The sequence below is a fragment of the Necator americanus genome, chromosome IV (genome assembly GCF_031761385.1).
Source record: "Necator americanus strain Aroian chromosome IV, whole genome shotgun sequence".
Classification (NCBI taxonomy): domain Eukaryota; kingdom Metazoa; phylum Nematoda; class Chromadorea; order Rhabditida; family Ancylostomatidae; genus Necator; species Necator americanus.
In genome coordinates, this window is record NC_087374.1 from 14,541,810 (window position 1) to 14,562,711 (window position 20,902).

The 20,902-nt window shown below is 40.7% G+C and overlaps 1 protein-coding gene across 5 annotated transcripts; it reads right to left on the reverse strand.

Annotated features, from left to right (window-relative positions):
- Window positions 1–455: 455 nt before the first annotated feature.
- Window positions 456–16,773, reverse strand: RB195_001282 (uncharacterized protein; the record flags this gene model as incomplete). Of its 5 annotated transcripts, XM_064197987.1 has the most annotated exons (35): window positions 456–538; window positions 1,753–1,879; window positions 1,934–2,080; window positions 2,138–2,214; window positions 2,268–2,394; window positions 3,379–3,498; window positions 3,583–3,657; window positions 3,728–3,884; window positions 3,941–4,039; window positions 4,890–5,032; window positions 5,578–5,657; window positions 5,802–5,858; window positions 6,093–6,216; window positions 6,276–6,437; window positions 6,565–6,663; window positions 6,916–7,070; window positions 7,754–7,847; window positions 8,058–8,149; window positions 8,340–8,451; window positions 8,762–8,842; window positions 8,952–9,122; window positions 9,178–9,264; window positions 9,664–9,780; window positions 10,050–10,175; window positions 10,234–10,344; window positions 10,419–10,532; window positions 10,619–10,790; window positions 10,855–10,979; window positions 11,145–11,239; window positions 11,474–11,550; window positions 12,049–12,182; window positions 12,513–12,619; window positions 12,806–12,962; window positions 13,226–13,295; window positions 16,769–16,773. In XM_064197987.1, 35 exons carry the CDS (start codon window positions 16,771–16,773, stop codon window positions 456–458), a joined length of 3,879 nt encoding a protein of 1,292 aa, XP_064053866.1. The 5 variants fall into 5 exon arrangements, with proteins under 5 accessions (XP_064053866.1, XP_064053864.1, XP_064053865.1 ...); XM_064197986.1 differs by lacking the exon at window positions 4,890–5,032 and having other exon boundaries at window positions 6,115–6,216; XM_064197984.1 differs by lacking the exon at window positions 5,802–5,858.
- Window positions 16,774–20,902: the final 4,129 nt, after the last annotated feature.

Sequence of the window (20,902 nt, forward strand, 5' to 3'; positions counted from 1 at the left end):
AGGCGGATAAGATCTGTATATTTCGGATAACAAATATTACATTTTAACTGCTATAATATTACTAATTTAACCACATGACTGTAACATTATTTTATGGTATTATTATATCACACATATGTTACCTGTTGGAAAAGGACGATTTTATGATTATCTCCATATTAGTAGCAACAGTGTTCTCATTTTCTGGACAAACAACATTACAAAATATAAAAAGAACAAGTACTTTGATAAGAATTAATAGCTAACAAAGGTGCTAAAATAACTACTGAAAGACATTCAACTGAACGGACCATGGTCACCAAAAGAAAACAAAAGTGAAAGAAATTAAAAGTGAAATACATCATATGATACATCTACATTTAAGTCTACAACTCAGAAACATTTAACAAAACAAGTAAGACACGTATTCCATTTTGGTGAAGGTCAGAAGCTCTCAGATTCGCGATAGTTAGCGTTTAGTCGCTCGAAGCCTTCACCAATTGTTTCTGTGTCAGTTCAAAGTACGAGCCTCGTTTGGCCATTAGCTCGTTGTGAGATCCTACAACACAGAAATCTATACGCACGCTGCCTTTAATGCTGGAAAATATCTCAACTGCGAAGAAAAAGCATCACATATTATAGGTTAGGATCATTCTTTACGATATGTACCAATAAAATTTGGGATAAAGTGTAGTTGGGAGGGGGGAAGGTGCACTCAGTGGCGCCCTTATTTCCCGATGCTCTAACTTACTAAACCTAAACTTTCCACTCCGCCCGAGCACACCGTAGAATAAGCCAGATGAACTCCGAAATATAGGTAGAGGTTACTATACTATCGTTCGAGTCCAAGATCACAGCACGCAGAACACGAGGCATTTTGGATCACCGCCAAAAGTTCAAAAATGAACAGGAAAGGTGAGTGCATTGCGATCACAAACGAACCAGCCCCATATCAAAATCTGTGCGGGTTTTCATTTACAGGGCAGGCCGTCAGGTCCCTATAAAAAACCCTTGTGACTCGTAGTTGTGGTACGTGGTGGTCTGCTGCGTTAACAAGTCTAGCTGATGAGGTAAGCACTACGCAATGTGTTGCTGTTTGAGTTTGCCTACCGTTTGGATGCTTTCTGTAGGTGATAAGGCGTTTGAGAGAGTAAATCACTAATAGCTTTGATTTTTCCAGGCTCTAACGAAGGCAAAAACGCCGAAACATTAGCTGTTAATGAATATCAATACCAGTCTTGGCCATAGCTCAAGCAGATCAAAAAAAAATCTACGTATTCAACATGCCGAGATTCAAGGAAAGTCGAACATGGGCAAGCTCTAACTTACTTTTCTCTCTTAGTAACTTTAGTTTACAGGTCATAGATCCTCCATGACTAATGCTTAGGCCTTAGGGCCGCGATAGATTTGATTATTTTCTTCAAGAAATAAAGGCGCCACCCCCCATCCCCCTTTCCCTCCACCGAACAACCCTTTACCCTGAAACTTGTCTTCTCCTAGGAACATGTATTCCATAAACCCATTTTATTAGCTGACCACTCAGCAACGAAAGATTATGGTAGCGTCTTTGTGCCCACGTAAAAATACTAAATAAGTAATAATACTATACTACAATACTGCAAAAGAGGTTCCCCGTGCGTAATGCCGAATATATTTGCAAATATTACGAAGTGCTTAGCGCAACGAACAGGAACAATACATGGATGTAATCCGAGTGTTCTTTTCTGGATGCACTATTATTCGAAAAAGCTGCTTAACTTAAAAAAAAAACACCTTGCTCAACGATGACTCCTCCTTTTACGACAGCAATCTGGTCAGCATTAACGACTGTGCTCAACCGATGTGCTATTACGATACATGTGCGGCCTTCACGTGCTCGGTCCAGGGCTTCTTGTACAATCTGCAAGGAAAAGCTAAAAAAAGCAGCCCTGATTACATGAAGGAAAGCGCTGACCTTCTCACTCTCGGTATCTAATGCACTCGTCGCTTCATCCAGAAGAAGAATCTTTGGACTTCGTACCAGCGCTCTGGCAATAGCAATTCTTTGTTTTTGTCCGCCTGACAACTGTGTACCTTTATCTCCTACTGGGGTGTTATAGCCCTGAAAAATAACAGTTCTTTTTTGATAGACGACATGGAACGTCAATTAAGACCGTACATCAGGTAACTGACTGATGAAGGTGTGAATATTAGCCTTTTTGGCTGCTTCTTCAATTTCCGGCTGTGATGGTCTTTCTGAAATCTGTGAAATCATGAGTGCTAATAGCAGAGGAATGAGGTGCACTCACGCTCCAGTCCATACGCAATGTTGTCTGCGATTGAGCAGTCGAAAAGAATTGGTTCTTGTGACACTATAGCGATTTGGGAGCGAGTATGACAAGGATTCAAGGTTCGAATGTCATGGGAATCCAATAGCTAGAAACATGCATTACGTATTGGTTGAAACGAATAACTTCATGCACCAGGCCTCTATGCACTAGAACAGGAGAGATTGAGGGACAGCTTAGACCTTTTGATTTGTGGATCGATAGATTTTTATATGCCTGCAGATACATTCAGATGGCTGTTGTATCGATCATTCTAAGATTTATTTCCACAACGATCATCAATCAGCTTTTATAAAGAAGACACGTTGATGATAGCTATTTTTCAAATTCAATTTCAATCGATAGCCGTAGGACCCTTTAAAATGCTTTTGTGGCAGCGACGTAATCCTCCGTAAAGGAATCCAAGAATGGTGTTAAACTATCATCTAGGAATTTCGTCTTCTTTAGATACAAGAGTAATACTTGATGGATATATAAATACTGATGTTCCGTCTGTATGCTATCGTTTCTTTGTTTTCGTAATTCTAGAAGATATCGGGGATTTTCTAGAAGTGGGGCTGGTTGATGAAGTAACTCTAACGCGTGTTCAATCAACATCATGGATCCAGTGCTTCCGATACCGGCTGAGCAATGCAAAATTATGGGAGTGGTGGATTCCTTCAATTGTGCCAGAAGTGATACTGGCGCCAGATCCGCCTCCGGTACTCCACGATCCGGCCAATACATCCAGTAGTGCAGATAGTGCATGCAAGTGTGCACGAGTTGATCGCGGACTTTCACTTCCAATTCCCTAACCATTACTTTCATTTTCGTCTCAAAAGGAAAAGGGAAGAAAACCAGACCCACTTCTAGAAATTTCCGGATATCTTCTAGAATCACGAAAACAAAGAAACAATAGCATACAGACGGAGCATCAGTATTTTTATATCCATCAAGTATTACTCTTGTATCTAAAGAAGACGAAATTCCTAGATGATAGTTTAACACCATTCTTGGATTCGTTTACGGAGGATTACGTCGCTGCCACAGAAGGGTTTTAGAGGGTCCTCCGGTTATCCCAAAAATTACTTACTACTTCTCCAGACTTGATATCGTAAAACCTCTCTATAAGAGACACGACAGTACTTTTACCACATCCAGAAGGACCGACAAGTGCCAAGGTTTCTCCAGGTCTCGCAGTGAAGGAAAGCCCCTAAATTTCCACAAAGTCGGTGACAGGAGAAATCGATGATGAGCTGCTAAAAAAGTCTTCTGCAGACCAAACAGCGCAAGTTACCTTCAAAATTTCCAGTTGAGGGCGTTCTGGATAAGAAAATCGTACATTCTTAAATGTCACAGCTCCACTGAGCTTCTGTAGAAACAACAAATCGCGTGGAGCACTAGAGTTGTGGAAATAGTGATGATGAAAGAGAAACGGCTACCTCTCTCTTCCCTTCATTTGACAAATTATCAATTTTTGGCTTCTGATCCAACATATTGAAAATAATACCACCGGCAAATGTTGCTTTCATGTACTCGGGAAAATACGAAGAAGCAAATCCAAGAGTCGTTGATGAAATAGTGATTGCATACATTACACTGTAACCATTATCGGTATGGCAATCCAGGCAGGGAATCGATAAAGGAAAACATACCGAAGTACTTTCATGGGAAGCATGATGCTATGTAGAACTAAATAAAGACCAAGACGATATGAGCAACAATTTAGAACATAGACCACAGCAGAGGCGAAACTAGAACGAACACTACGATGCGTTACGGTTTAGTAATAATTTGTTAATAATCACTATGGTTTACCATTATGGTTTTGTATGATCACGAACATTACCTAGAAAAGTGTGCGGCAAATCTCTAAAACTTTTGTGTTAACAACGCCGCAGTGAAACACTGTATATGCGTGAACAAAAAAAAATTAAGCGACACCTATTAGCATGGATTAGCAGTTGTGCACATAAAATGCAATAAATCGCAAGAATAGACAAGCTCAAAAGGAGCTGCCAGCAGCACTGTTCGTCTCGGATATTCACTGCCACTGTTTCTTTTTGTGTCTTTTGTCTTCGAATCTTTTTCCCTGCATTTTTGAATGACAGTGCACAGTCAGCGTCGAAAACCTCTGGGCACAGCTGAGTGAAAAAGTGCAATGATCCTCTATCCGAGCAAGGCATTTCGGTGCTGGGCACGTATAATGGGATTGGAACGACAAGAAGCTTGGTGCGGTTGCGTAGGCGGCAGCGCTCTAAGCGGCGCGGTGGAGCGTAGCGATTAGGATAGATGAGGGACCCATGCTTGTCGTTGCAATGGGCCAACGTCAATTGCAACCGCCATCTTCATGGCGCTGCTTCGAACGTATCCGCTTACAAAACTGAGCCGTGCTTCATTTCGTTTTGACCCGACTATATCATAGACGCTTTAAGACTACACCAAATCATTTAAACGATGCGGACCTCTGGGCACAACTGAGTGAAAAAGTGCAATGAATCGGTGGTGCAAAAATAGAAATTGCGATTTCCCCTTCATAACGCAAAAACGAGGAAAAGAAGGTCAAGTATAAAAAGAAAATAAAGAAGAATCACGATCTCCTACCCATAGGCGACTCCCTGAATGAAGGACTCTTTCAATGCATCCCTGTGAGGTTTATCCAAGTGATGACAAAATTTCTCATGGAACGCCTCTTCTTTAGTGAGGGCTTGCACAGTTCGTACATGTTCTATAGCTTCCATAGCAACCTGAGACAGAAACTACTTGACACCTCGTTTAAGAGTAGTTGGATCTAATGGACACTCTTCGAAAATACTTCTGTCATATTGCTGCTGCATCGCACTATCCTCAAAGTCAAATTCATATCTCTTTTTTTTAACACAGGACTCAATATAATGTCACTTCATAACTTTGGGTGCTAATCGTAGAGCGTGTTCCGTGGTTGTAATTTCAAAGTCGAAACCCTGAACATGAACACCAATGTTATATTCTACCTAAATTTAGTTCTAGTAGGTCAGGTTTAACCAGGTTTTTCATTACTGAAAACTAACAGACAGGGATGCTTTCAAGAAATGCGACTTTCCGAATTTCGGAAAACCTATAAAATCGACTCGAGTGCAAAATTAGGGCTTTCTAGCTTTTCTTTAAGATCAATTCCAAGGGTTTGAAGCAATATTGGAAGCGAGCGCAGTGCGCAGAAAGGACTCATTGCAGCCGTTTCTTGCTGCGGATTATTAAAATAGCAAATTTCCTTGAGTAGATGAACCTCATTAATGGACGATCAATCACAAACCTTTCCTGAGTCTTCAAAATCCTTTGCGTTCTTTCGATGCTTTCCACTGTAAACTCGGACTCGAAGCGATTGTCCAAAACCTGTAAACAAGAAGCTGAAGATTAGAGATCTTATTGTTGAAGAATAACGTTTGTGACCTACAGTTGCTTTGCAACTCTACAGTAACTACAGCAAGCAGTAAACTTGGTAAACACTAGTAAGCTGCAAACGCTTAGCAACCTCACCATAGGTGCGGTAGGGAGGAGCCGGACTCTCCTTAGGTGAAGGGGTCTGCTCATGGGCTGCAGCTCAAGTGATGAGGATCCCTTCGCCAATTGTCCAAAAGTGAAGGTGGTCTTTTCCCCAACCGTCCAAAAGTTAAGGAGGTTGGAGCACCGGCTCCTACTATCGCATGTATGAACCTCACCACTCTCATGATTTTTAAAGTTTTTTTTTAAACAAATTTTAATGTATTTGTATACACCTCTTGTCTGTATGAGAATTATTTGTTTGTAATGAAGTGTCACTGAACTCACCCAACAATGGTAGGATTCCTACCACTAAGAAAGCCATTTGCCATCCATATATAAATGCAAGGACAATTCCGGCAACAATAGCGATCAGTGTGGAAACTACTGTACTCAGACGGAAGTCAATAGCCTTAAAGAGAGCGCAAGAATGCGCGCGTATAGCGAGATCACCAGTGTTGATGCACTCACCGATCTGAGGTTTGGAACATCGCTAGCAAGGCGAGTGCAAATTTTACCACATGCATGCAACGGCGAATCAAAATACCCCATGTCCTGCGACAGTATATTTGAAAATAGCTTCGATCGCAAGTCCATGGTGAGGTTTTCCGCTCCAAGTCCCATGAAAAATGTCTGAAAATTAGGTTGCACCTCTCTTCATTATATCATCATTCTGCTTCGCTCATGCTTAGAATGCATAGCACTTGTAATCCACTGGAATCGATAACGAGTTGAATTTTCTGCTGAAACACTACCTCACCTGTGAAAACATTGTTGTCCCCTGGACAAAAGCCAACACCAGAAACATGAGAGCCCAGAAGTGACCGGTGGATAGCAGTGTCGAAGTGTTCGAGAAGGACTAAACAACAATGAATTTGGATCCTTTCAAAAAAAAAACAATGTAGCAACAGGAAAAGAGCGATGAGATAGCAGAAACAGGAACGAAATGCTGCTTTCAAACACATTTAAAAAAACTACAAACATTTTTAAACAGTGTGGAACACACTGGCCCTAGTCAAGAATAATGGCAAACATTGAACAATTGTTGAAAAATTCATGTTGGCGAGCGAAAACGAGAAAAAATAAGAATCCTCGGGACACCAAGACCCACCGAGATCACTTGCATGAATATCACAGAATAGGTAGGATAAACTAATCCTCCAATAGTGCATGCTGTAAGTCCGACAACGAGGGGCATCCAATGAGGCTTTGCGTAGGTAAAAATTTGGAGCAGATTCGTCTTTTTCACACCTTCATCTTTCATTTCTGAAGAAATTCGGTTGACTACATTGTCACAGCATGTTAAAAATGGTCATTTTCCGGAATGGACCGTTACACAACTACAACATGAATTGATCTGCAACCAGATTCAACAAATTCCTACATTTTTTTGAAGGTTGCGTATCACGAAATGGAAGTATTGTGAAAACATGATAAAAAATATTGATTTCGGAGTGTGGATTAAGAGTGCGAGCCTGGTCGCGCTGAGTTCAAAACAATCGTCCTGAAAAGCGGCGTGGGAACGGCGCTTGTTCCTACAATGTACGTTAAAACGCGCATCCTTCTCCATGTTCCGATTCCCTCAGCAGCCTGTTCATTGCTTTTACGTGTGTAGAGTGCTGGTAGGACCTCACTGATACTCGACCGGTCGCTCGTGGATGCTGCTCAAAGGTGCAGTGTTTTCACGTCCCTCGTAGGAACAAACGCCGTTTCTCTATCCATGTTTCAGGACGATTAGGGAAAATCGAACTGCGTCACGCTCATATTCGTAACTAACATTCTGGACTTTATGTTTTCCATCTGGCTTCCGCACTGGGTCACTTTTGTGATGCGCTGCTTTTAACAAAAAGGAACTTTTTGAGGGTGACGACGGCTATAATACAATAGTGTAGCGCTGAATATCACACCCCTACACCCCAGGTGTTTATGAAGACGGAAGAAGAACTCGCCTTTTTTGAGCCGAGTAATATCATCTTTCTTCTCCTTTGTTTCGTCCTGTTCCTGCCCATCCATCGTCATTATTGTGGCGGCTCTCATTTTTATCTGCAAATTAGCGGAAATTGTATACACGGTATCTACATCAATATTTAGTTACTTTGTCCAGTACTTCTTTAAATGCCTATCATAGCAAACTTTGGAGAGTCATTTAAAGTGACTCTAAGACCATCAGATATAAGTGAACCCAATACTGAATGGAAGGTTACTTCCCCTACGAATCTTTGAGATTTCTTCGGAACCAGATCAAAAAATCACCTGCATATCGTTCACTGCTTGAACTGATAGTTCCCTTGAAACAAGACTTGCTCGTCGCATATTAGCAACATGGTCTTCAACTTCAACATGCGCTGCAAGTATAATATTTCTTATTGCTTTAGGCAAGATGTTGCATAAATGTCTACATCACGAAAGAGGAGAAAATAAACATTCTGGAATGAATTTACAAGAAAATTCGGCTGAGCTAAGGTGATGGATTAAAGTGATTGAAAGCATGCGTCATCTGTTTCGCGGTGAAGCCAATGCAAACGGAAAACATACCGTCGACATCGTCGACAGCATCGGTAAACCTTTGTGCGTTGACGAGATCGTAGTAGAGGCCTTTGTTTGCTAAAAGCTCATAGTGTGTACCGAATTCCACAACCTCACCTGCCTAAAAGCGATGATAATTAGACATTTCTTTCAAAACCGAGAAATTTTATGGTTGATTCAGGACAAAGAATGAAGAGTCTTCAGAATAACCTTTTAATAAAGCGACTTAGATTATTTAATTATGCTTATGTACAATATCACAACACATGGTGCTGAAAATCAGACAGATAACATGGAATTCTTCTCGGACAATCGCTCCAAACAACAATGTCTAGAATTCTGGAAATTAATCCGCTTATTTCAAAAGCCACATACCAAAATGATCTCGTAGGATGCAGAAACGGAAATTTGTATAAAGTAACGATGGTTACCTTCATAGCAATAATCTTGTGAGCATTCTTTATTGTCGACAGTCGATGTGCAATTATAATCGTTGTACGACCAACCGATGCCTAAATTTTAAATATATTCATATATTCAGTATATATTCACTATATTCCTATAGTCTATATTATAGTGCAGTACAGTCCTATATATTCAGTGCTGTAACGTTTACAGTACCTTGTCAAGAGCCCTCTGTACCACTGATTCACTCTCAGCATCAAGTGCACTGGTAGCCTCATCCAAAAGCAGAATTTTAGGATCTCGCACCAGCGCTCTTGCTATAGCGACTCGTTGCTTCTGTCCTCCTGACAACTGCGTACCTCGATCGCCGACGATTGTTTGGTAGCCCTGATTTCTAGAATTTAATCGGAGACTTCTCAATAAGCCTCGACCAATCGCTTACTTGCGGAAGCGTGTTAATGAACTGTTCCACATTTGCCATTCTGCAAGCAGCTGCAAGTTCCTGGTGAGTAAGATCGAATTTCCCGTACTAAACACTTCGTTTAATTCTGTCATCAGCAGTGTACAGTACGACCTTTGTATAATTCAGGTTGACAACACCTCCACCCTATGAACTCCAAAACTTCGAAAAAAATCCTAAGACTTTGTGTGGAGGAGAAGAGCTGCAAACGCCCTTTTCGCTTCTCTACCCATCCTTATGCATGTCTGTAGTTCCTCGTTCTTCAATAAGTCACAAATAGTCATTGCAATGTCCGGCGTCAATTAAAATGTGCAGTGCGTGATTACCCACATTTATCATAGTTTGGCAGACGTTTGGAAAACTTGTGTTTATCTTCATTACCACTTTATCTAACCTTGACTCTCTGTTCTGTTAAGCTCTACTAGTGTAAAGCAGCATTATATTTTTGTTGGATTTTTCAAGACGAACCCGTATGTTTTCCTCGATGGAACAGTTGAAGAGAATTGGTTCTTGTGACACAACTGCAATCTGATTCCTGAGGTATTCGATATTTATCTGTGAAATTGGAACGCCGTCTATGATTATCTGGAAAAGGAGATGTTCTATTTTTGATCATTTTTGAACATTTGCATTGTGGTTATTGATAAGATTGCCCCTTGAAATTTTTTAACTTCGCATCGTCACAAACTTTATTACTGGGCCTTTATGCCCTTTCCAAGATTCTTCCTCCGTTACTGTAGCAACTGAGTGACCGATTATCAGAGTTCAAAAAATCGAAAACTCATCTTGACTCTCGTTTTTTTTTTTTGAAATTTCCAGATATGTTTTCGGTGCTTGAAATATTTAGTTCCTACCTCTCCTCCTATAACATCATAGTATCGCAGAAGTAAGCTGACGATCGTACTTTTTCCACAACCACTCGATCCGACTAGTGCAATTGTCTCACCAGCCTTTACACTAAGTGACAGTTTCTTCAGAACCTTAAAATAATGAAACTGTATCTTGATCTCTATAGTTATGTACTGCCGTCAAACGTACTGGAACATCTGGTCGGGATGGATAGTTAAACACAACGTCCTTGACTTCGATGTTGCCTTTGATTTTAAGATCGCGGCGGCCTGACTTGCTTGATGAATCTATTTCCGGTTCCTGCATAGAAATTGAAAGAAATATCAGCTAATAATGGAACTAAATCAGACCACCAGCGGTGCTAAGTAACAAACCCGGTCAAGCACTTCGTAAATGCTGGCTGCGGCTCCTTGAGCAACTCCCAGAACTGCGAATTGAGGCCCAGCCTGTCCCAAGGCGAGTGAGCCCATCATCACCGAAAAGAACGTCTAGAATAAGAGACTTCTCATGCACTGAAGGACAATGTCAGTGTTTAAAAATGATCAAGTGGTAAGCTGTTCTCTTTCAAACTCACAGTCATGAGGTCCTGTAGTTTGAGCTCACCATCCACTGCCCATGTTATTCCAACGTAAAAAGCCAAAGCAAAAGATGAAAAGTTCACTAGGCCCATGAGGCAAAAAGATATGCCGACGAAAAGATTCTTCAGAATACCAGCACGACGAGCTTCAAGAAGAGCCGTCTTATACCTGGAGCCATTGTGCGATACAGCTCTTCCCTTTCACAGAAACAATTTTTTTCTACTAACAGTACCTTCCAATCTCAAAGTGCAATCCGTTCAATGCGCATACCGTACGAATTGAAGAGATCGCTTGTTCCACGATTTTCCCAGCTTTTGCGTACTTTATTGTTTCCGCGATAGTGAATGTGGACATTGACTATAGGTAAAATTTGATGTGGGATTTCAAATTACGGATAATATTAAGAAAATGCACTTCCATTCAAATCCACTTCTGTGAAAGTGAGGAGGAAAACAAAAAGAGACGAAGGGAGGGCGTGGAAAGCATATCCCACACTAAAAAGAGGCACCAAACGTTGCTCACTTTAGCGATACCGAAACCACACAGCGCTTGGAGTGGTGTAACAGCCAGCATTACCAGTGTTAGCTTCCAGCTGTGTGTGAAAGCAATGACGAAACCTAAAATTTTATTTCTAGAAAGGAAAGTTAGACTAAAAAAGGGACTCAAACAGTTTTGACATTGAACTTCTAACTAATTCGACAGCGGCAACAAATTGTAGTGACAATTAAAGTCAATTTCTACTTTGTCACAAATCCGTTGATTTCATCAACGTGTACAATAAGACGTTTCTTCTTCCCGTATACTCAAGCGAAATAATTTTGTGTAAAGCGCAGAATTGTTTGAAAATTCACCAGTTAGGAATTGACTGGTGTACTGGAACATAAGTCCGATCTTGTCGCCAGTTCCTTCTTTCACTCGTTCGAGATTGCTGAAACGAACATAATTTCATTATATTAGGAACGAAATAACACGAAGAAGAATTGAGGTAAAATCAAAATTTACACTGAGAACTATGCATAAAGAAGTACAAAATGTATTGCGTTGATCAATCCCCTGAGAATGCAGCATATGTGTTCGACTTCGATTCAAAATTACATGTGGTTCATGAACGCTTGTACAGCCTTTCATACTTTGACTTGCGATAGCCGATGTATTAGGTTAGTGTTGTTATCCTCTCAGACAAGTCTGGTACAAAGTTATCAGATCCGGAGGATCGAAGTGCTAGGTTGGCTCTGGGACGATTTCGAACCGTCGACTATGCAGTTGCAACTTAACCTCTTACGAACTGCCCAACACCCACCCACAAGTTGTGTAGGATGGAGTAGTGTGAAGCATCAACAATACGAAGCTAACTCTTGTTATGGATACAAGAATAATTCAAGACATTGGACACGACATTAACATAGGAGATTTGCTGTGCACTTACTCGAACAGTTTAGTAGCTAACGTGCCACTGTTGTTTTTATCAAACCATGGGATGTCCTGTCGAAGAATCGCTTGAACGAACTTCCGACGAATTCGATTGCTCATTTGCTCGCAAACTATCAAGAAACATGAAACCTACAATAATTATGGTGGAACGTAAAATTATGTTGCAACGACATATACATGGCGAGAACTAGACGTGAGTGCGATGGGAAAAATGTGCATAGTTGGGCTGGGAGGGGGTGGCACTCAGTCGCGCCCTTATTTGTCGACGCCCTTAGTTTTTACTCTTAGTAACTTTGGCTTACATGTCATAGATCCTCCAAGAATAATCCTTAGGCCTTAGGGCCATGATTGATTTGATTATTTTCTTCGAGAAATAAGGGCTCCGGTGAGTGCTTCTGGCGTTCTATTTAATGAGAACGAAGGTAGTCAGCCTTTGGTTTAGTTGATACAATTTCTCACCTGAATATTAGCAGCTAAGAACATTCCAAGAGCCATCCCCGTGTAGCCGTACACGGCATTCATGATATCGTGATTGAAGTCAGTGTCGTTGTAGTGGAAACTTGGCCCTGGAAGAGCAATGAATCCTTTCACTTGCTAATACGCGGTACTCTGCTGCGCTAGCTCTATTCTAAGTGCTGCTGCCTTTTTGTTGAGTGTTGTTGAAAGGGTGATCCATCAACCCTAACAAAACTCGGGAGACTTTTAAGATAGTTGTGTCGCGACAGACTGCACACTCTATCAGTATCGCCCACCTGGAGTAGTATTCGTCCTGTACATTTGTTCATTTACAAAAGCTTGTGTCACACGTCCTTGAAGTATAGACATCAAGGGCAGGCCAGCACCTGTCACTAACGAAACTCCGATTCCAATAAAGAGTAGAACCAATTCTTTATAGGTGGCGTAGCGAAACTGCAAATTGATAACCTCGTTAGGTTTGACATCACACACCTAACTAGAAATAGAATAAACATTGGAGAGGTGGGTTGGTAAATTAAATTATGAATTAATGGGAGACCCTTCGGTGAGATGCTTTTGAAAAGGAAAACTTGGTACCGAACAAGTGAGGTGGGATTTGAATGGTCCCAGAAGAATGGTAGCTAACTGTATATTTTTAAAATCGCCCTCCCGTGATGTACAACTCTGAACACCGCCTACAAAAAGTGCTTGCGTACCAACTGTGCAATTGAAACTTTCTTCTCCTTGTTCTCTTCCTCGTTCTTTTCGAGTTTCTTCTCATCTTTCCTGAAAAAGGACAGAATTCAGATTTGTGTGTGAGATTTCTACTTAATTTTTTAGTAGAAATACTATTCGTCTCAGAATCACGAATTTTCTTCTTTCGAAGCACCCTACCCTGATAGTTTCAAGGGTAGCTGACATCTTTCCATTGTTGGTGTATGTATGAGTAGATGTGATGCGTCTATACACACTGTATGCTGCACATCTGTCCCGTTTAAAAAAGAAATCAAAAACCACAGGACTGTGAATTCTTGGAGAGGCGTTATGGAGACACCCTCAACAAATGAGCTCCATCCAATCCACTCTAAGGAAATGTGGTGCTTCCAGTTCGTTTAGAACTTTGAGCTCCGTATCAAAGATATATATATCTTCGCACGATACAGAACTAGATTGCCGCGCAAGGTATCTCAGTTTTTTGAATGGACATTGAATGTTCATTGAATGTTGTAAATATTTCAAAAACTAAGAGGTCTGGAGATCAGAGGCATGCACCATCCCCACTCACCATTAGACGCCAGCGTTCGAGTAACTTGCCCATTTCCTTCTCTCAGGAGGACTGGGGTTGGTACATGAATAAGACGCCGTCCACTTTTTTAACCTCGTCCTCAGTCTTGAACTTCTTTGAATCCAGAGAACGCTGAAGGTGACTGAAAAGCCAGCTGTCAGAGGAAGCGTGGTCCCTACTTCAAGCAGACTGGAGAACTAACGGTATTTCATAGCTTTTGCGCTCGTCATGGGTCAAGTTTGCTGTGTGTAGTCGGACTTTGTGATGGGGACGACTTCGCCTTAGTGTCTACTTGTGCAATGCATGTAGTAGTCCAGCTTTCGCAGTTGTAGAATGTAGGACTGGGTGTTGATAACTTGCCTCTTGTGCAGAAAATCCCATTACTCTTTCCTACTTTTAGAGAACCTACAGGAGGGAAACACTTTTCTGGGATAGAGGTTGAGCTTCGGGACTCCTTCGCTCCACTGTTCTTTCCTCATAGGGTTCCTGTACATGAGCGATTCCTCCTCGCAAGGTCGAACGCCTATTGTAAGGAGAACCCAGCGATCGAGTTTCTAGACTTCACATATATCCGTAAGGTCACGTGCAAAAGTGGAATTGTTGAAACCAAGCGTGGTCGCTACATTCCTGGTAGCAGTGGGCGTCCATGCCGTTCCATAGCTTGTTGGTGTTCACCACCATTGACCGATCCATTCGCTCGGAGTCATCTAGCAAATAGTAGCTTGTCCAGCGCCCAGAGAATATGTAGTTGGCATTCACGAGTTTGGCGAGGTATATCGTATACGTCGCGTCAGAATAACAGATAAAACTATTATTAGACTGGGCGGGAATAGGCCAGAAGCCATGAAGCCATGTGAGGCTTCATGGCTTGATGTGTACCAGTGAGTGTGGTGACATTCCGAAGGATGCACTCCCACACCCGTTAAACCATAACACGTACGCGGGGAACACGTAGTTATCAAAAACATTAAAAGAGACGTGGACTACAACCCTGTACACATACAAAATTCTCGGGATAGAGGAACCAGCCAAGAAGAATCATGCGGGAGGATGTTGCAAAAACTATCTAGACTCCCTAAAACCGATAAGGTTATGGTGATCATTTGCCTTTACGTCTCACGTACATTAGACGAGGAAGATACTACTAAAGATTGATTATGCAGGCCAAAAAATCATCTGCGATTTTATCGGACCAAATGATTTTTTGTTTTTAATGTTTTTAATGTTGTTCTGAGCACAACACAAAAATTCAAAGTAGAACAACGGTCTGGCACGTGTCTCTTATCGACACCTGCACACGTTCACGGACCTCCACCACATGAATTGCGGTATCATTGAAGTGAGGTAATTATTGGACTAGAGCTACATATATAATGTTGCTAGCATGGTCCTGCTCCATCACTGAGCTTGTTTCGCTATGCGATGAAAACAAAACAGGAGGAAAGGATTGTGTACTGAGTTGGGAAATAAGCCGTGAACGTTTGTTTTTCAAATCTGAAAATGCACATAAAAATAAAAACTGGTGTCAAAATGATACCTATCTTTTGATAGAGAGCTTCTTGTTACACGACTGTTGTGTGTTTGTTTGATTCTATGGATTTGTCTACTTTTTTGAGTTATCAAAGCTAGGTATCAAGTGGATGAAGGAAGCAATTTGCCACCATTTTTTTTTTTTGCATTTAAATGAAGGAGTAAAGCGGATGAAGCTAAGATTGGTGTTATGTACGAGCAGGAAGTACTTGAAATTACAAAAGATACTGATCTACGCGCTTCAAGAAGGAAATTTTGGGACCTTGAAAGCTGATCGCGCAATGCTCAATCAATTGTTGTGGGTTGAGGAGAAATTCTTCCGAATTTTTCATTGACGAAAAAACCTATGACAAATCAGTCCATAGCATATTCTCTTCTCTTTTCTCTTTTTCTGTTTTTCTTGTACGCTTTCCATGTTTTTCATATTCTTTTCTCTTTCTTTAAATTTTTCAAGGCTCATTCGATACCTCCTACAGCTCAGTTCACAAAAGCAGCCTGTGCGCTTGTTTTCTTAATTATATGTAATTAATATAAATAATAATGTAATAATTACATGTAAAAACAAATGGTGTCGAAACTGTTCTGTTTTCCTCGTTTGAGAAACCCTATTAAGGACCAAGTATCAGTAAATAATCAGGAAATTTATAACATTCGGCCACTGCGTTGTCTTTTCATATGCTTTTACAAGTTTGAAAAAAAGCTCACCACCTATTCCTCAAACCTATAGTTTGAGACTACCGTAAATTAGGCTAATGTAGTAGATGTTTCTAATCACTGATAATTCCGGAAAATGGTCAGTGATTGCCATTTTCGAGCATTCCTCACTGAATTTTTGAGAAATCCTCTCTTTATGTGATTGTGGTTGTTATTTTCGGGAATACGAGAAAAAAAATGAATCGCGTCGGCATTGCAGAAGAAGGAGATGTAGAGTCAGGCCTTTCGATTTGAGACAAAATAAATTGAAACTATTGAAATTATGCCTAAACATCAAAGGTTAGAAGTGGACAAGCTATCATCAATAGTTTGATGAATCCGATGTCAAGAAAACTTCTTTGTGATCCACTGTCAAACAGTGTTCATACAAAAAATACAGTCTAAAAATCCAAAGAGAAATGAAAATTCACCCACTTGTTTTTAAGAAAACCCATCGCGTTGGTGGAAATAAAAGCGTTTGGATGAGAAAAGTAGGGAGAAGATAAGGATGGTGTTTGGACACAAAAGATAAGCATAATTACATATAGCGCCGCATAAATCACAAAAGGCTGCCACGACAAAAACCACGGCTGAACCAACAATAGACTTCTGATAAAGCCAGATTTTTAATAGTAAAAAAATCCCAAGAAAGGAAATGGATATGGACCTAATCAAATGAAAAGAAAAACGATGTGGTTGCCTCCCCAAGCGGTCGGGATGAGGGTGGAAATAGATAGAATTAAAAACTTACGTCATTTGTCTTCAATTTCATATTTAGACACACTCAGTGTCTACTCGAGTTCTGGAGTCGGCACGCGTCGCAACGTTCCTTCCCTTCCACTCAAAAAATCATCCGTTTCATAATACGAATCCAACCTATGTGATATGCATTTGTTTTCGTATTAAATATCACTCACACATCTGACAAATTTCGATTTCGGAGATGCCATATCAGGATCTGCGTAGAATTAGCACCACGTTTTATGTTCCCAACAGGTACGTAATACGAATAATGTACTGAAGTTAAGCTGCTCCATGCACTAACCACAAAGTGCTGGTGTCAACGCTTCTGACTAAGGTGACTGATCCTATCTAATCACACACGAATTTGGTGATACACAATTGGGCACAAATGCTTCTATTTGTGCTTTTCAATATGTTCCCTTCCATCTTTTTTTAAAATTTTGTCTTCGTTCAACGTTTCTCTTACTTTTTGCATGCAGATTTGTGCGTATCTTCGAATAATATGAGTACTCCATATTCACGACGGTTACATTCATTCTACGTGAGAATTTACAATGAGTAACTATTGTTTAAATTATTAGTTATTAGTTGAATTACTAGTTACCGTATTGATATCAGTTACTGAATAACCGTTACTATCAACTACTCTGTTAAAGGCACGATGACAAGAAGTTGACGGTGTTTGGACCTCTCACCGAGCCCACGGAATGAGGGAATGTGTAGTATAAGTGTGATCGGACTCAATTCTTGCCTAGCAGTCCGGAAAAAAAACGTGAGGAACGACCTTGATTGCACCGCTTCTTCCAACGATACAACTGACTACACAGTAGAACTCAGGCAATTCTGCCGTCGTCCAATGTCTGCAGTCCAACTAATACATTTTAAAACACTAGAAGCTATACCATCTACCATCACTAAAAAGTTGGATCGTTAGGGCAGTTGGTGCAGCCAAGGCTGTTCCACACGTTTTTCCTGATCACCGGTGGAAATTGTGCTTGTGATCCACACCTCTACCCCTTTATTCCTGGCCAGACTCCAACACCGTCTATTTCGTGGTATGTGCCCCTATGCCATTTATACCATCAAGCTTCGAAAATCCTCTCGATGAGAAGAACTACTCAGTTTTTTTTTCCGACGAGAAGTGACGAATCATTAACGGCTTTTTTATTTTCCTGGTTTGTGCTGTGAATACCATTTTATTTTCGCGACAAAAATATTCGAAATCGCATTTCATCCATCTGTTCTATTCTATCTATTCGGCAACAAATTTCACAACAGTTACTTTGCTGACGTCAGTGCGCCGCCGAAAATGTCATCAAATTCTGATTTCTGCACAAATCATAGCGATATCATTCCTCTCTCGAGAAATCAAGTGCAAAAGTCCATTGCTGAATGTGAATTTTTTTTTGCGCGTGAACAAAGACGGACGAAAAACTCGGCAAGTGATGTTAACTGTCCCAGAAAACGAAAAGGAGAGCACTCAAGCAACACGTATGTGTTGGGTGAGACGATGGGTCAGATTTATGAGAAAACGTCTTCTCATCCCTCATGTCATGGATAGATGGTTGAGTTCAATTAGTATTAGATGTAAGTGGAGCAGTTGAGACGTGGAGACAAATTATCGCGACAATCGTCTCTGTGCTCAATTTTTATGTAGTATTCTGAAGGCATTTGAATTAGATGAAATATTTTCGAAATGTAGGTTACTATCTCTTTTCTGTGCAATTTTTTTTGAAGAAACTATCAGAACTTTGAGAGTGTTATATTAGAGCTTGACTTTTGGGCATTTCTGGAATTCTGTTCCTCGTAGTGAGGTTTTTCTGCTTGACACTGAACGCCAAATTTCTGTTGCTCACTCACCACTGCGCATTGATTAGTCAGCTAAAGAAACTGGTTATTATTTTCCAGGTCAAATGTCAGAGCCCAGATTTCACGGTTCTATAGCGCACAAGTTTGAAAATTTTCAATGGTGAGGAGCTCCCACGGTGCCTGCATGGTCATCGGTTCGAGACTGCACAAAGAGAGTCTCATCCGAAGAAATTGGTAAATACGCACCATACTTGTCTGGACATAGTGGCTTGATACTTCGATTGACCACCGGGATTCATTCCAGTCTAAAATTCTTCATTTTAGGTCCGTCTTAGGTAGTAGTGGGAAGTGCGGGAGCTGACCGCCTTAGCACAATTCGCGCCAGCCCGTTGTCGCTTCAGATAGGATTGCGTCAGGTCATAAATCGCGGACTTCACAAGCCGAAGTGTGGACATTTTTATGTTTTGTTCCATTTCTCCAACATTGATCGGCAGGCATCCACCATCGTTATTCTTATCTTCTCTTCAAGTGGGAGGAACCGAAAATGATGCCATTACTGGGAATGCTCTATTTTCTACACTTGTTGTTCCAACGAGCGCTAGAATTCTTTGATCATCATGCTCACAATGAGAGCTTTACGTGGCGTAAACAATAACATAGCCGTCGCTAGTTCCGGCCTTACTCAGTTCCGCTAGTCTCAAAGACCTCGTCCAGCCATTACTTCCAACGGTACATTGTCGGTTTTTCTTAAGATTTTTGAACCATGCCTTATATTTTGTGTATCTACACTGTCTGATCCTGGATTATCGTTAACTGCTTCTCAAATCCCTGCCATTTCCTTGCTAATGATTTCTTCCTGGTTATTGTGCCTTTTATGATGACTTCCTCCGCTATTCGTTGTTCAAACGACACGTATTCATCTGTACATAAATATAGATTTGGTGACGTTTCTGACGTAACAGTCACCCTAGGGGCGCTTTTTTGTGACTTCAACACTTGAATTATTTGTGATGCAATTATAACGAATGTTCTCATTTCTGGAAAGCAAAAAAATGGAAGCTAGGCAGAAATGTCCGGGCAAAATGCACGTAATCTAATAAGGTTTCCCCTTGTTCTAATCCAGAGGATTTTACCAAAAGCTCTCACATATAAGTTAAGGACTGGCGACCTATCCGTCTTCAACTTTTTTTTTTGCAAAATGCTTTTTAATTGTTTTGATCTTAATTCGGTGTTTGTTTTGATGATTTCTCACTTCTTCTAACTCTCGATATTTCCTCTCCGCTTAACTTGCTCCACACAAGTTATCAGTAAATGATTGGAATTAGATTCTTCGAATGGAATTGAAATAGGCAAGATCCATCTCATAATTGTAAAGCATTCACCATAAAATTTTCCTTTGTACTCGCTGAGTTAAATTTTTTTAATTACTAATCTCATCTAACTACGCAACTCGTTTAACCCTCAAATAATCCAGTGTTGAAAAACGAGCGCCAGTTGTGCAGTTGCGTACTATCGCATTTTGATTTCTTCATTAATTGGTTCTCATTTTCCTTGGTTTGAACGCTCGATGTGCTAATGTTCGGGTGACGTGCAGTTGGAGGGTGGGTGGAGAGAGGGAGCACCAGGCCGCTCCCATATTTTTGGAAGTGAATGACTAAATTAATGGTGGCCCTAATACCCGAACATTAGTATTAGAGAATCTATGACATTTATGCTAAAGTTACTAAGCGAAAGAAGGAAAAAATAACTCCTAGAAATAAGAGTGCGGTTGAGGGCCCTCTACCTCCACCCACCAACTACTTTTTTCCTAAGGTTCTTCCTATGTGGTGAGCGTACATTTTGCACGCGAACTGTAGTTTGCTTCTATGTGGCATTCTCGTCACGGACATACGTGATCCGAACGTTGTGGATGCATATTAGTCCTTCTCTCACGATTGCTACAAAAAAAAGAGAACGATTCCCCGGTACCTTTTTTCTCTGGAAAGCTTTCACATTAGATAGAGTTTTTTTTCCACCTAAGAACTGCAAAACGTACATTTATGTGACTAACAAAGTAAATAATTATTCCTGCAGATGTGTTTTCTACGTGCTTAGTCAATTCAAAATCCCATAGATTATTTTCTGTAGGATTACTTGCTCTAAGAAAAGTACTTTATAATTTAGAGAACATCAGTGTCATTTTCTTTTCGCAACCTTATCTTGGAAATGTCGACGTTAATTCAATGATGTTCGCCAGGAATTGCCCTTACCTCTAGTTTAGAAGGCTGCATTCTACATGCTCCTCTCGCTCGGCGGAGCTCCCAGTTAAGCGAAATAAAAGAACCTGTTTTTA